This window comes from Aquila chrysaetos, chromosome 10, assembly GCF_900496995.4.
Source record: "Aquila chrysaetos chrysaetos chromosome 10, bAquChr1.4, whole genome shotgun sequence".
Classification (NCBI taxonomy): domain Eukaryota; kingdom Metazoa; phylum Chordata; class Aves; order Accipitriformes; family Accipitridae; genus Aquila; species Aquila chrysaetos.
Genome location: NC_044013.1, coordinates 18,576,247 through 18,592,903, shown reverse-complemented (window position 1 = coordinate 18,592,903; position 16,657 = coordinate 18,576,247). Strand labels below are relative to the sequence as shown.

At 36.2% G+C, this 16,657-nt stretch overlaps 1 protein-coding gene across 1 annotated transcript in view; it reads right to left on the bottom strand.

Annotated features, from left to right (window-relative positions):
- DNER (delta/notch like EGF repeat containing) overlaps positions 1-16,657 on the bottom strand; it is a 134,376-nt gene that overhangs the window by 51,706 nt on the left and 66,013 nt on the right. Inside the window, exons 4-5 of the mRNA XM_030028859.1 lie at positions 16,101-16,267; positions 1,289-1,434 (exon numbers count right to left, since the gene is read on the bottom strand). Coding sequence (XP_029884719.1) covers positions 1,289-1,434; positions 16,101-16,267 — 313 coding nt within the window. The remainder of the gene's footprint in view (positions 1-1,288; positions 1,435-16,100; positions 16,268-16,657) is intronic.

The window sequence follows — 16,657 nt, the reverse complement described above, 5'->3', positions numbered from 1 at the left end:
TTTATAAAATAAAAATATTAAATATAGTAAAGCAGAAAAACTAAACTGGACTATGAAGCAGGACACTGTGTCTGAATGAATAATTTATTTGGATACCAGCCAGCTGGTATGGTAAAGTAGCACTTCTAAACGCATTCCTTACTATAATTGTGTTCACACATTACCTCAAGCATTTTAAAATTTCAGTTTTGAGAAATAAAATAGATACTTAATTATTCCAGATGTTACCACTGCCATGCATATATAGATTACTGTAGCAATTTAATTATTGTTGTTACAATTCAAAATGTCATTTTTCTATCAAACATGCTTATTGAGAATTTAAATCAGAAAATGGTAGCAGATGAACTAACAGTGAATTCCCTAAATATGCCAAATTTTCTGTGCTCCCAGCAGGCTCACAGCTGTTAATATTTACTCAACAGTTACTATTGCTTTTATCTCTCAAATGAATATAATAAAGCCAAAGATTTACTGCACATATTTGTGCTGTAAATTACTTTTAATCCATGAAACAAAATCAACACATATATAAGGTAACAGAGAATACAGGATCTCATTCACAGAAGGCTAGTCTGCTTTTGTAAAAGCAGTATACAGACTGCAAAACTGACACATTTTGTTCTTATTTTCTCATGTTACTAGATCGCACAAAAAATTCACAGTGGCCAGTGGACTTGCTGTCGCTGTTATAATCTCTCAAGGTAACATTATGTAAAGGAAAAAGCTGTACAGGAAAACTTCCAAACATTACCAAATTACTCCATTGTGTTTCTTCTCATAATTAGGCTCAGACAATTCCATTGCACTGATCAGTGATTTCTGAGTGAGCAATTATTGAGACGTGGAGAGATAAGTAAGTACTAGATGAAATCAGACCTAAAACCAAAAGAAGGTTGAAGACTTAAACTGGAACACACTGGTCTGGAGATTGGGGATCCCAAGTGCCCACCACGTGCACCTCATCTCACAAAGAAATATTCTTGTATAGTGACAGTAAGATGCAGTACACATTACCTTATACCCGATTTGAATAATTGTTTTTATTGCCAGGGCAGGGTATAAATCTTTGCATCTCATATCAGTTACTTTCTTACTTTAAGTGCTTGATTTTTAGGAAAAGCAAATAAATATATTGTTATTATTTAGTAACATCTGTGAGCTTTAGAAGCCTATTACACAGCAGCAAGGTACGCACACACTCAGAGGACCAAGCACAATTTACCCTGTGTTTATATAATCATGGAATTTCCACACTATAAGGAAGGTCTTGGTAAGTTCACCTTACCTCTTCTGGTTTGGTGATACATTTTCCTTTCCCTGAACACTGGAAGTTATCTGAATGGCTTCCTGCAGGCATGCAGGTACTGACTTTCACTATCACAGTCAAGCGTAGAGCCACAATGCACTTAGTAACTGAATCATTCAAAAAACCTAAAAAAAAAAAATAATAATTCTTATTACATAAGAAAATACACATTAATGCTCCATCACTAGACAAACAAATAAAACTGAATTGAAAGAAACTCAGCTAAGAACATAATTGCCCATATTTCATACACACCTATCTAAATTTAATGCATATAAATACAAATTAGACTATAGTTTGGAAAAAAACACTCATTATATTAACAAAAGGAAGGCAGGCTGGTGAAACAGATCTACCTCCAGAACTCTATCTGCTATCATTTTTTAGATCTCAAATAATCAAATGCTTTTGCCTGCTATCTTTTTGATGAGTTAAAAATATACTTCCTTAAGTTTTTTAATGACAAGGAATATTAAAATCAAATTCAGTGGAGAAAAATGTTTAAATGAATTTCTAAAAGTTATTTCAGAGCTAAAAAGCACACAGATCATAAACTGCATTACATTGGTAGCAGGTAGACAACAGTTTTGGCTGTATTTTTTACGAAGTTTGCAAGAACGTACATACACAGCTTGACAGTATTTCTTTGTATATTTGCAATACAAGTATTATTGAATGTCTGATCTAATCACTCTAGAAGGTGCTATACCAGGTACAGATGAACAAAACATGAAAACTGGAACATTTGATGAGGAAGAGGAAAATTCATGAATCTCTGGCTAGCACCTGTAATTGCACGGAATTAAAAAAACACTTGGTTGGAAGTTATTAAAGCACACTGGAGCATAACAACATCCCTATCGCCCATATTTCTAACAGATATATCTGGAAAATAAAATGAAGAACAGCAGGAAAGATAAAATGAGGCACACACACAGCCCATGACATACACAATTAAGTCAGAGTTCATGTCAAAATACATATACCCTGCTCCTATACTTCGCTTGTGCTCAAACTGCATTGTTCCACCACAGTGATTAGACTCCTGGGTAACCGCCCTTCCGTGTGTGGCACCAGTTAGCTGTTTTGTTCTGGGAGCTTGTGGCAGAATAAATGTGCAGTGACAAAAAAAGTGTGGGTTTGGTATAGTGTATATACTCTAAGCAGATTATATGCATGAAAAAAACCCCAAAGATCCTTCCATAAGTTGTCTAACTTAAATTTGACTTCACTATCCTTAATGTAAGGGTCTAAGGCTGTTTGTAGTATCAGTATGGAAAGACTTCCATTCTTTGTTCTTCATTTTTAGATTTCACTTTTTAAAACACTGTATCCTTTGAACAGTTAGCTGTCTGTGCTAGAAACAAAGAACCCTAAACCATATCTTCAAAGCAGGAAAATCTCATGTCCAATATAGACTTCATCGGCTTGAGTATAACCTCTACAAGTTAGCTAAATATTCTAAAAAGATCAGATTAAAATTAAAAAGATCAGATTAAAAAAATGTATTGGGTATAGTTCCAAATGTCTTATGGTCTGTTTTGGCTAGTGAAGATTATTGTAATCTGATGACCTCTTCAAAGCAAGCCAATTTATTCTGGCCTTAATACACACCTCATTTTTACCCATCTGTTCAAAAATGCAGCCAGAATTATTTCCTTTAACAATTGAATGCGATTGTCACTGGCAGTCATGCAATTATATGTGAATGCTTGGAAGAATGTGGTATTTCGAAAATGTCTTTGGGTTCACATTTGCTTGTCTGAAGCAGATTGTTACATATTCTTCAGGACAGTTCCCTAAAGGAATATTAAATCAACCTTCTTTGTACTTTGAATCTTGTTACTATTTTGGTATCAAAAGCCCTTAGGCAAACCACTGAAAAAAATCATTATTCTCACTGGAATGCCACATATTTTTCTGTAATTTCTAATTATCTCATCTAATTTTCAAAGACTAGAAAAATAAAAACATTGCTATTTATTTTCACTCTATAGAAGTCGCATACAACTTTCTGAGATCTCTAGGTTTTAAGGCTAGAAGAAGCTTGTCTGATCATCTAAATATGACTCCCTGCTTAACTCAGGTCATAGCACTTCAATTAATTCCTTCTCCAATTCCCATAACAGCAAGTGAACTAGAGTGAGTTTTAAGTTCTATTTTTAACTTCTAGGTAAGTGAAAAATCTCAGAAGCATGTTTACATCTCCCTTCATCTAAGGTCTGGAGAAAAACATTACAGCTGTTTATATCAAAAGGTAATTTTGTTCAGTTTAGCTGGTTTTCTAACACAATGACATCAGAGCATTTTAAGTTGAAGAATTCAGGGTTGAGCTAATTACAGTAATATTACGGAAACAATTTTAAAGCCTAATAAATCATAATATGATGTGAGTAGTCATTTAGATTGCAGAGAAGGCATTTTCAAGCTCTGTGCACACATATTTGATAGCCTGACAAATGCCTGGATGATTTCATTGGCAGCACGCGTGGTAAAATACACTACAGCTCATTCTACCCTGGAAGTTTCACCTACTTACACCTAGGAACACAAAGTACATATGCTCCTGTTTCTCTCACATCAAGAAAGTTAAGAACAAAAAATAAGGAATAAAGTCAAAATAAAAGATGACAGGTATCATCGTGTCCAGGTGCTTCCAGCAAGATCATATCATGCCATTCAGACTACCCCTACTCAAACATTAATTGATTGATTGATTGTAGATTTTCTATACTGTACAAACTGATTTGCTTCCTTCGCAAGCCCCATTTCTGAACAATACCTTCCTTTTATGCACAGCAGACTGAGGTCAGAAAGCTGGTCCCCAGTGGCCTGCCAAAATAGGGAAGACTGAAGCCAATATGCCACCAACTTGGAACATTATCCTATTACATATTACGTTAATGGAAGGCATAAGACTGAACTACAAACCATAACTAACTCTTGGTGTGCACCCAGTGCTATTACACACACAAACACTCTTGCCTACTGCAATTGGCTCATGTATGATGATTTCTCTATATTCTATGTATTCCAACATATATTCACCTATGGTTGAAATAATAGATTATCATTTTACAGCAGAAATACAGTAATAGTTCCCTACATTAAAGTTCCAATCCACAAAAGTATAGGTCTTTGAGTCCACCTAAAGGTTTCTTGGATGAGACAGAATGACTGCCAAGGTGTTCGGGCACTCAGTTACAATGAAGCATCAGTCCCCAAGTTTTCAACTTATTTTTAGCCTGGTTTCCTAAGGAAATGAGACAGCAGTGGGATGTCTATCAGTTTTCCATCTGTTCTCTTTTTCTCTCTCAACACTTTCCCACTCCAAAAGCTTTTGGGGTCAGTAGCCAACTTCAACATTTTGCAAAGCAGTGGAGTTCTCACAGACACTAAGTGCCTACAGCTTCCCTGCACAGTATATAGCCCTGGCGCTAAGGGCATTGGTAAGTCAAAACAGGTAGGAAAACCAAAAAGGGCCCCAGAGTAAGGTGATGTTATTTCTATGTTATTTCTCCACCCCATTCCCAGTGTACAGCGCAGTCAGTGATTTATTATTTGAAAATGGGAAACTGAGATATATACAAATGGAAGAAAAACAGATAGTATCAGTCCTTCAGGAGAAAAGCAGTGGTATTGGGTGTTCCTGCACCCCATCTTCAGTTCATGTCATGTAGTAACATAGTGAACCTATAATATTTCCAGACCTGATTTCAGCTTCCAGAAACAATACAGCTGCTATCACAGCATATTGAACCATTGTTTATAAGCCTTAGTGGTCCAGGATAGAAGCTACATAAGTATGTCTGCTAGTTCATCCACGGATAATGGAAAGTTATAGAATCAACCTGAAGTGTAAAAGATCCAAGAGGAATTTTCTGTTTGACCACATCTCTCACATCACAGGAGAAAATGTTATACAGGAAGCTAAACAGGAGTGGTCAATATGCTCAGTCTTTTCTTTGTGGCCATTGGACTTTGTAGACATAAGAATAACTTAAAGAAAAGAAGCTAGGAAAAAAAGAGAACTAAATTTTGATTACAGAAAAAGACGAAGGGAGACTTGAATTCTAGTCCTTTCTCCTAAAATTTTTCATGTCCAAATTTTATCCAAAGATTATCTCATGTCCATAATACTCACACTGTCCATGTATCATATGGTAGAGCTAACATTCAAGACTACGAAGACCACTACAGGGGTCTATACTAATCACCAGCCTAAGTGCCTTTGTGGATCTAAGCAGAAAGTAGTAAATTCAGTTTCACTATACAAATCAATTTCCCTCTCTTATGGCACTATATATCACTATCTCAAATAGTGGTTATTCATCTAGCAAATCTAAGAGAGCTCAGTCTTTCCACTCATTCATGGAAGTCATGTTCAACTCATTTGAGACCTAACAACTGAAAAAGCATAACAAGATGTTCACATGATACCCTTAATTGTGAAAATTTACCTTTATATGTTGAAATAATAGAGGCATGATTTTGATTTACAAACAGATAATCATTTATCACCTTTTTCATTACACTAATGGTCAGGGTCATTAAGGCCTATCAATACCCTCAGGGCCCTGACACTAATACTGTTCTACAGAATTTGAAAAAATGGGTCAGGAATCGTTTCCTAGTTTGCCTTAGGATGATTATCATACATAAGCAGAAAACAAGAAGTGAGAAACAGGTAGTCAATGACATTCACAATCTTTGATGCAGTACTTCTGTGCCATCAGTACCATAGGATACTTGTACAGAACATCTGAGATCATTCTCTAATGATACTGCTAGGCAACATAGCATCTGGGGATACAAAAATACAGCTGCAATAACAGAACTGCTATTTTTCCCACAAACGGCACTATTTATAAGTGGTACAACTCTCCTAAATTCTATATAGATCAGCATGCTTACTGTGCTTTGTCACAGAAGCCTTGGTCAGATACTGCTTTTGAAAGTATACATAGATTTTAGTGAGAATCAGTTCAAGAACTGTTTCAGATACTTTATTTTTAAAAAATTCACATGAAACAGCAATTTAAAGAAATTTTTGTTGCTGTTCATAAGTAACTGTAAAACTTCTCATTGCATTTTTTTTCTTCTCCAAATTGATATCATAGTCACATTCAGTTTAAAAATAGATATGCTTTCTTCCTTCACTCCCAACACTGAAGACTCATCCTGGGCTCTGAAAATCAAGCATATACTTTCTTCTCAGACATAATCACCATTACAGTGATAAAGATAAATGTACTGCTGGTCAAATTATATTCTCAGTAACAGTACCGCATTTCCGTCAGAAGCAGATTGAGAATTATAGTGTTACACAGGTATAACAAAGCAAAATTTGGGTGTCAGAAAATTATTATCGAAACTTTGGGAAGAAATAGCACACAGCTTGACTTTCAAGCTGGAGCTCAGTTTTGCAGGCCTGACAGTTAAAACATATTCATGAACTGAGCAAACCAATTGGATTCACTTAGCATAGAAAAATCCCCGAACATATGTTCCGTTACATTTCCTCTGTAACAAATGGCAATTTCTGAATTTCACTGTTACTAAACAATTACCCAACTTAATAGCTTGACTGGACCAAAACCCATGATAGGACTATGAAATAGTCAGCTAGTAAGAGTACACTTACACTTATGAAACCACTTGCATACAGCTTATTAAGGAGATGTGACAGTAGCTTAGAGTGTGACCTTCTGTCATGGCTTCAAGGACTCTGCTTACTGTCCAAAATAATGGTGAAAGCCCAGCGAAGGGTGACAAGACTAATCTTCTAATAGATTTCCTGTATCACAATTTGCCTGTTATGTGCTTATTTATCAACAACGCTGCCAAGCTGGCAGTGAACTATTTTGGGCACAAATGTAGACCACCAGAATCTCTGATACCACACTTCACAAAAGCAGTTAAGTGTGGCGGAATACAAATGACATAGCTGGGACTGCGATAAGGGGAGCTGCAGTAGATTGGATGGCAAGGTTGGCTAGGATTTATCTATAGTGACTGGTTCAACTTAAAGACTTATAAGTGGCTACCCTACTTTTAAATACATTGTACAGTATGTTACACTACTAGCTGAAGAACTCTGAGTATTTTAGAGGCGTTATTAGAATGTGCCTCACATTTTCCTTTAAATTATGCATTAGTATCCTTATTTTACAGATCATGTTAAGCAGTCTGCCCAAGATCTCACAGTGCAAACAACCATGTGATCAGCTGAATGTAAATATCTTGACTGTGAATTGGTCACAAAAGTCATATTTGAAGAAAGAAAAATCTTAAAAATAAACAAACAAACAAAAGGTATTTCACCAAGCATTACAAATTTGAGCAGATGAACCTCCAAAGATAGACTAGAAAAATAATTTCCCACTGTTACTTGCTAGAACTAGCAGTGAATAAAAATTAATTTTGAATAATTTACTGATTAATTAAAGACAACTCCAAAGAGTAAAAATTATTTAGATGCTAGCTTAAAACATAATACAATGTATAAAAAAGTAAATAGTCTAATGTTTACATCTACTTATATGTGAGACGATGTACATATAACTCGATCATGAAGGGCAGGGCAGGATATTGATTTTTTAACATATTTATAAGGATACCCTTTCTTATATAGCCTAACAGCATTCTTCAGAATGGTTTAGATTTCAACTGAATGCTTAACATTTTGCCTTACAAGGCTATCTTTTAAAAAAGTCATTGAAATTAACACTTCATTGAACGTTTTATGCTGTTTGCACTTCTGCTGCTGCTATTGTTTATCAAAAGGCCATTTTCTGCAAGGTTAGCTCTTATGCCCAGAACCCCAGGGAAATATTCACAGTTGAGCACAATACTCAATACTGCCTACAAGAGGGCCCTTCCAGGCAAATTGCACACATAAAAACGAAAACCCCATTAACCGGAGCAGTTGTCACCAAATTCCCCCACCAGCAAGGCTGACTTGCACAAAAGTAACTAAATAGTCACACACACCCCCGTTACTGCACATCGGCTGAGCAGCAGAACTGCGTGAATGCTCCAATTGCAGCATGTGCAAGGGAATGTGATTTAATTTAGTCCAGAGTGAAAGAGGGTTAAGTCAAATGACTGCACATATGCCATGGGCTAGGAGCTCACACAGATGCTCAGCTGACACATGGTAACTTGTTAAAGCTAGAGTAACTTGATTACGTGGCTTTCAGTAAATTCAATTCACACATCTCCTATCATAAAATAGATTGTCCTATTTCATTTTTGCTTAAGTAAAAACAATTTCAACATGCAGCGAACTTCTTTCTCTCAATGGAAATATGTGCACGTTTTAAAGACGTGTAACAATACAAAACACACCATCCAAAAGACGCAGTTACTACAACTTGCCTCCTAATCTGAAATTCTATAGCCACATAAAAAGAACTACAAAATAGACTGATTTGTTTCAAAATAGCTCTCTAGATTATTTATTTTTAATGTAGTGTTTTGTACACTAAGTTCCATTTTGCCTATTCAATATACCTGCAGTCATATTTAGTGGTGACCAGTTGTTAATGTATGATGAGATGTTCCAAGGAGATGCATTAAATAACCCAATTCGCATCAAGAGAGCAAATAACTGCTCAGGGCAGAGATATTAAAGAAAACACTTTGTTACATTAGAAAGGCAGGACAGCATTTTGGATAGGAAAATATTATCCTTTCGGTACATATATACATATGGTTCACACACTTTTTAAAATGCAACAGATCTCTTGTGCTTGAGGAGCCAAGCATTAATTTTCCTTTTTAAGCAAAACTTCAAGAAGTTTTGTGGAATTAAGCAAGCTGCCTTATAGGTGCTGGCATTTGAATAGCATCAGTATTCTCATCATAAAGATGCTATAGTATCCATTTTCAAGTGAGTTTGTACAGGTACCAATTTTATTTAAGGAAATACTTTTGAAATACTTCATAATTATAGTTTAAACCAGTTAGTTAAATAGTATTGATCTAAAAGGCTGGGCATCTTGCAGAAAACCAGATTACACACCCGGTCTGTATCAGTTTTTCTTTGTTGTGATGAAAATAAGCATTATAATTTAAAGATTGTGCTGGAGAATTTATTTTCTATTCAGATCAAAATATTCATTCATATTAAATGTTAAACCTTCTGCCTTATTATCTGTAAGGTCTTAGCTGAGAATTAGCAATTTTCCTTATAAATTTCTTCCTCTTATTTTATAAGCAGACTAGAAACTAAAAACCTAATGTATCAATATCTCATGAAAGCTGCTTTTTAAGCTGTATCATGGAAGTGCTAAATAAAGCACAAAGTCAAAAAGCAAGTAATTTCAAGTGATTTAGATGCGTTTTTTAACAACTATAGATATACAAACTTTTCTATCATATTATCTATGGGGAAATGGAGGCAAAATATTAATGCCCAACTGTCTGTTTTACTATTTTTCTGAAACAGCTCCCATCCTCGCAGCTTCAGCAGTGGGCACACCAAGGCAAAAAAGCAATTTTTCCAACATTTTATCATGGAAGCTGATGAGAAGCAGGTTTTGTCAACAGTTAATATCCTAATAACCACGATAAAGACCTGAAAACATAATTGCTTTTATGTTATTGGGAGAAAGGAAGGAAACAGGGTACATGCACACAGAGTCAGCACTGCCAACTCCACGCTCTACGTTATGCCCAAAACCTCAAAATAAACGCTTCTTAAAACTGAAGCGATAATCATACAATATGCAATTTTATTACCCAATTTCCAAATTCATACTACAACAACAACAAAAAGTTATGATGGTTTTGATTACTAGCAGAATTGAGCTGTTAAACATAATTTGCTAACTGTATACCGGTATAGGTATACCTATACTAGTTTACCAAGTAGACTGGAAACTGTGCAAAATTACAACTGACCAACTCTCACATCCACAGGTGTATCTTTTGAGTCATGAAGCACAGAATTCTTGCCTTAGTGAACAGGTATATTAATTTAACACCAAAGTAAATTAACTGACTCGTGAAGAAACAGATGGTATACAGTCACTGTAAAACTTCTAAAATGTGAGTATTAAAAAAAAAAAAATAAAATTTAATGCTTTTATTATGTGTTGGTTTTGGTTTTTTCACTATTTCCATAGCAGACTGTGTTTTCAGAATAAATGTTCCAGTTTTCAGAGTGTGATTGCACGTTTGGATAAAAAAGATGAATGCAACAAATCACAGAAGATTTTTGAGAGTTGCCATATAAGCTGAAAATGCCCTTCAAAGTCCTTCAGCAAGGCCTTTTGCATTTTCTAGAAGAAAATGTTAATGCATTATTTTCTCAAGAGAGATACTGTTTAATCAATTTAGTAAATCTTATGCACTTGCAACGAAGTTGTATAGAAAAAGATATATATATTCCTGCACATGTTCCCAAATCCAGTATATTATTCCCTGAAAGAAGTGCACATTGTTGGGTGGATTAGATTCCCTCCAAAACACATAACAAGCAGCACTTTCAGTTCACCACAGAGATCCTTAGCTGTAATTTATTCATGAGAACTTCAGTCTGAAAGACTCATGCACAAACTGACAGTCCATTAGGGTACTCTTACTGCATTTTTTTCAGACTTGTAAAATGTATTTAATGTGATTTTAATTTTTCAAGATACACTGCAATGAAGAATAGGTGTGTGACTGTAACAAGGTAAAGTTTTGCAGTTACTCATTTTTGAGTATTCTAGTACAATTATTGCTAGCATGAAGATGCAGAGATCCTGAATTAAAACAAATACCGATCAGACATTTTATAAATATGATAAATTATACAAGAATCACTCATTAACTTCAAAGAACATTGGGACAAATAGTATGAAGCTATAACTCTATTGAAGTATGTACGGGGTTTGCGTGGCAAGGTTTTGGTAGCAGGGGGGCTACGGGGGTGGCTTCTGTGAGAAGCTGCTGGAAGCTTCCCCCATGTCAGTGAAGAAGGAGGGGGAGGAGGTGCTCCAGGCGCCGGAGCAGAGATTCCCCTGCAGCCCGTGGGGAAGACCATGGTGAGGCAGGCTGTCCCCCTGCAGCCCAGGGAGGTCCACGGTGGAGCAGATCTCCACCTGCAGCCCGGGGAGGACCCCACGCCGGAGCAGGGGGATGCCCGAAGGAGGCTGTGACCCCCTGGGAAGCCCGCGCTGGAGCAGGCTCCTGGCAGGACCTGCGGCCCCGTGGAGAGAGGAGCCCACGCTGGAGCAGGTTTTCTGGCAGGACTTGTGACCCTGCGGGGGACCCACGCCGGAGCAGTCTGTGCCTGAAGGACTGCAGCCCGTGGAAGGGACCCATGCTGGGGCAGTTCGTGAAGAACTGCAGCCCATGGAAAGGACTTACGTTGGAGAAGTTAGTGGAGGACTGTCTCCCATGGGTGGGACCCCACGCTGGAGCAGGGGAAGAGTGTGAGGAGTCCTGTCCCTGAGGAGGAAGGAGCGGCAGAGACAACGTGTGATGAACTGACCCCAACCCCCATTCCTTGTCCCCCTGTGCTGCTGGGGAGGGGGGTAGGTAGAGAATCCAGGAGTGAAGCTGTGCCCAGGAAGAAGGGAGGGGTGGGGGAAAGGTGTTTTAAGATTTGGTTTTATTTCCCACTACCGTACTCTGATTTGATTGATAATAAATTAAATTAATTTTCCCTAAGTCGAGTCTGTTTTGCCCATGATGGCAATTGGTTGAGTGATCTCTCCCTGTCCTTATCTTGACCCACAAGCTTTTCAGTATATTTTCTCTCCCCTGTCCAGCCGAGGAGGGGAGTGATAGAGCAGCTTTGGTGGGCACCTGGTGTCCAGCCAGGGTCAACCCACCACAAAGTAAAAGGCAGACTTTCCATAAACTAATGTTTTAAATGTTGATCCCTTAATTGCCATCTCTTACTTAAAATTATTAATTCCCTCCTCCTTCACTTCTCAACTATCTCTTTGGCAAATCTCAATACCCACCCATAGCACTCCACAGAATAGATATTCTTCTGTACAGGTATGAAAAACATTTGCTATTCAGGAATGCCCTCAATCAAAAAAAAAAAAAAAAAAAAAAAGTATTTTAAATCCTGAATTTAGGCACAAAACTTTTGAAATTCTCTTGGCATCAAATGAGGCATTTTTGTTGCAAACAGTGAGCACAGATCAACAGTTCACCTGGCTTGTACTACAGATCAACCATCTAATGATTACCTTTGTCTAGTAGTAACCTGGCAATAAAAGCCACAGCACCTTGGGATATGCTGTGTGCTTCATCCTACACCTAACCCACCTAACCTACTGAGCAAATCAGTACTTTCAGGGGCTTTTTCATTCAAAACCTGAACCATATTGGTCTTTTTTCCCATTGGCTAATAAGTATACTTTCTAATAAAACTTAATATATTATTTTAGAAGACTGGCACATGTGTAGTATCAAATCTTACAGACAAACCCATTAAAAATACTCCTAAGCAAAGCAGTCATGGTAAGAATGTGTTACAGAAAGTACAAGTCAGTCTTCAAGTTAGTACTCTTTCCCATCTACTGGGGCTTATTTTAATGGGGTAAATGCTTTAATTTAACAATATAATTATACTGCATGATCACAGCATCATAACTCTTTTCCTGCACAGCAAAAGAGTGTTTGCAGATGCAGCAGCCATTTTAGAAATCACATTATAGAAAACAGACTGCTCTTTTTTGTTTAGTTGTGTCACACTCTTCTCCTTCCCTCAAACCCTTCATTCTCATACAGTGCAGGTACTGTCTCTGGGGTAAAGAGGACTATGATCAAGGTGTCTATTTTTAGATCTCAGAGACAGCATTCTTTGCAACCTCTAGACATTGTGCCCCGAATCACATGATCAGCAAATCAGTACATTACTGCCGACTTTTCAGTCTTTTCAATCTTGTCTGAACAACTTTAAAACTTGTGTCACCATGAGATAACACAAAACAAATATTATTTCCCTAAATGTTTTACCTTTGATATAAACATCTTATTCAGAAAGATTTGCAAGAGGTGATTAAAGTACCTTGCTGAGTAACAAAACTCGGAGGTGACACAGTGAGAAGTGACTCAAAGACAACATAGATCAAAAGACACACACACACACACAAACACCACTCGGATCTTCCCCATTTTTCTTTTACCGTTCTAATTAGAAATTTTTTTAAAGGTCAAAAAAATTGCATTGTACAGAATTCACCAATTAAGAGAAGAATCCTTTAAAAACTCATTTGAATAAACAAAACAAGAGTGGGGGAAATTTACATAAAGTAAATATATCAGTTGGCAAGGTCCACAGCCTTACTGCGTGATTCTATGCTTACAGCATCCTACAGTATCATGTGGCCTCGTGATTGTTCTAGCTTAAATATCATCAATAAAAGCACTGGCTACATTATTGCTTTTTTATATAAAATCATCCATTTTAATTTATTGTACCTCAGAATAAGTTTGTTATGTATATCAAGAAACAGATGGAAAGTTGTCTATAAGAAAAACTTTATTCATCTGTTCTTATTGAAAACTAAAAACTTGTTAGGTGTGTCAGATTCACAGACCATTTCCATACATCTGGATCAAATCCGAAATAAAGATTTAATTATTTTTATATAGACCTTAGCTGAATTATGGATTTCAGTAAGCAGAACATTTCCATACAATTGAGAAGAAAACCCAGAGGCTACTCTGGTTTATCTTTCTTACAATAAATCTTGATAGGTCACAAACACTTTTAAATTAACAAATTCATGTTTCAGTTTCCCTGTTCCTTTAGTATTTCACCCCTTTTCTGCTCAAGTGTTTTAATAAAAGGAAATTATTCTGGGAAAAGCTATAACTAAATTAAGGCCACATAAAATAATTTACTCCAGAAAACAGTTATCTCATTACTTGATTATATCATAGTATAGAGTTGCAACGCCTCAGGACTAAAAGGTATGCAGAGGGAATGTTTCATATTCTTTTTCTGTCAAAAGCACTACAGGTAATACACCCACTTGCTAAAATAAACAGGATTTATAAAAATTCAAATGCACTATATGTGCACTCATCTTTACTAAGCACTCAGATGCTCCTATTCATGAATGTATCACTGTATTATTGGAGTCTCCCTGCTGCTCCATGCATACGTATTTATGATTCATGTTCTTTACATCAATCAAATTACACTACAACAACTGGAAAATTCTACAAAGAATTTCACTATCAGGAAATTCAGAAGAAAGACCAAAGAAAGTATCAAAAACCAGATGGAAGTAAAAAGAGGTCTCAGAAAACTTGTACTGCATGAAATAAGCAAGATCATTAGTACAATTTTTATGAACTAAACCTTGGTTTATATTCATCAAGGAAAAGGTATATTTTCACCTCATGTTACCTAGCACACAGTAAACAATTCAAAGTAAAAATCCCAGTGACAGCAAGACAGCTACAGAGAGACAAGCAGGACAAGACAAACTATGAAAGAGCAAGACAAGATTCCTTTCAGTTATCTAAATGAATAGCCTATGCTGTCTGGCATGTACAGTCAAGTAGAGCCTTCACAAAGCAACTTAGGCCCTCTATTTGGGAGCTTATAGACCAAGCTATGCCTTTAGGTACTTTCGTGAATGCATAAAAGTTACAAATTATCCTGTCTTCAGCAAGTTTTTACTTACATGCAAAAATTTATTCCTGAGGAAGATACATGAGGAGAGTTTTAACTGATAAATTAAATGCAAAACTAGATGAAAAGAAAAAAAAAGCTAAAACTAAGTATCTTGGAAGGAAGTAAATTATAAAGAAAATATAAAGAACTGGAAAATTATTTGAAAAAAAGTAAATATCACTAAAAGAAACCACTGCTGATGGTAATTAAATGATTATACTAACAAGCTTCAAGCAATATATTTGCTAAGTGACCACTCAAAAAGGAGAGAACATGGCACCACCACTGCATTTGGGTTTTTTCCTGTATTAGCTACACACTTAGAATTTGGCCCAATGTTTCTGCATCAGAATGCTTTTAATTTTACATTTGTTAGCATGATAAGTTGCCAAATAACAACTTGTGGCAGCTTATACTTCATTATAAGATATACAGCATTTCAAGCAAATTACAATAAATGCTGTTATTATAATGACTTTGGTTTCATGTCATTGGTATAATAAACCATCTGCCCAGAAAGCTCAATTTAATTCAGTCTATTGTGTCTATGCATAAATACTGCATTAAATCAGTATTATTTCCCATACACTTAAAAATAACGTATCAGCCTATTTTCATTACATCCCTTCCACAAAGATGCTTAACATTTAATTGCCCAATGAAACATATAGTATATTTCTAAGGTTTCATATTCACAGAGACAAAACTAGAAGAGAAAAAGTAGTGCAAGTAAACACTGTTAGAAGATCAGATTTACTATTATATTTTAAAATATTTTTTCAAGTTTACTGTGTACAGGCTTAAGCTTCTTTACAAAGTATCCCATGATATAACATCTGACAAAGAAACAGCTCAGAGTTATTTACTGTAGCATTTACCAAAAGCTTTACAGTTGATTAAAATAGAACCTATAAAATACCTTGAATCATCTAAAGGTATCAGGCAAAACCCACCATCTAGATTTTAAACTGAATGGTGCCACCTGTGTAAGAATTTAGTGTACCTTTTGTCTGCTTTCAATGAACCAATGTCACATCTGGATCTTTCAGCAGCACTTAAATTAAGGGAATTACCTCTTTGTTTCTCTAAATGTTGGATAAACCATCGGCTGTCACCTAGAGGTGATAAACAGAAAGTCAGCATGTTACTCACCAATAAAGTAGTTGTTTCCTAATGCAAGCATTTCTTCAGAAAGAACAAGTCCACCCAGTGCCTGGAGAAGAGTGACACTTCTGCCATCAATAAGTGAACACTGTTTAAATCCAGTGGTAGTGACCTTCCATAGCAGGATAAGAGAAGCAGTAGCATCTTGCCTTATTCTAAGAAAATAAACGATAAGACTATTTACAGTGAGGGAAATTGGTGTTATTGGGAAGTAAACCACCGCAGAACAATAGCTTATCAACAAAGAAGGAAAACTTAAATGTAGCAAGTATGGAATCAGAAAAGGCCTAAAGGTTTTTAGCATGTCCACAAAAATAAAAAAAATGCTTCAATAGTAAGATTGGCATAATAGTATATGTATTAGCAGATTTAATCATACAGAGTCTCAATTTCTAATACTTGAAGGACACGATCTTAGTGCCCAAGAAGAGTTTTATATAAAAAAGACGTAACGGTAAAGCATCCTTAGTCAGTCTTTGTATTTATGCCTTTTTGAATAGTACCTCCGTTCTACATCTACAATGCCATCATTTTCTGCAGCTGAA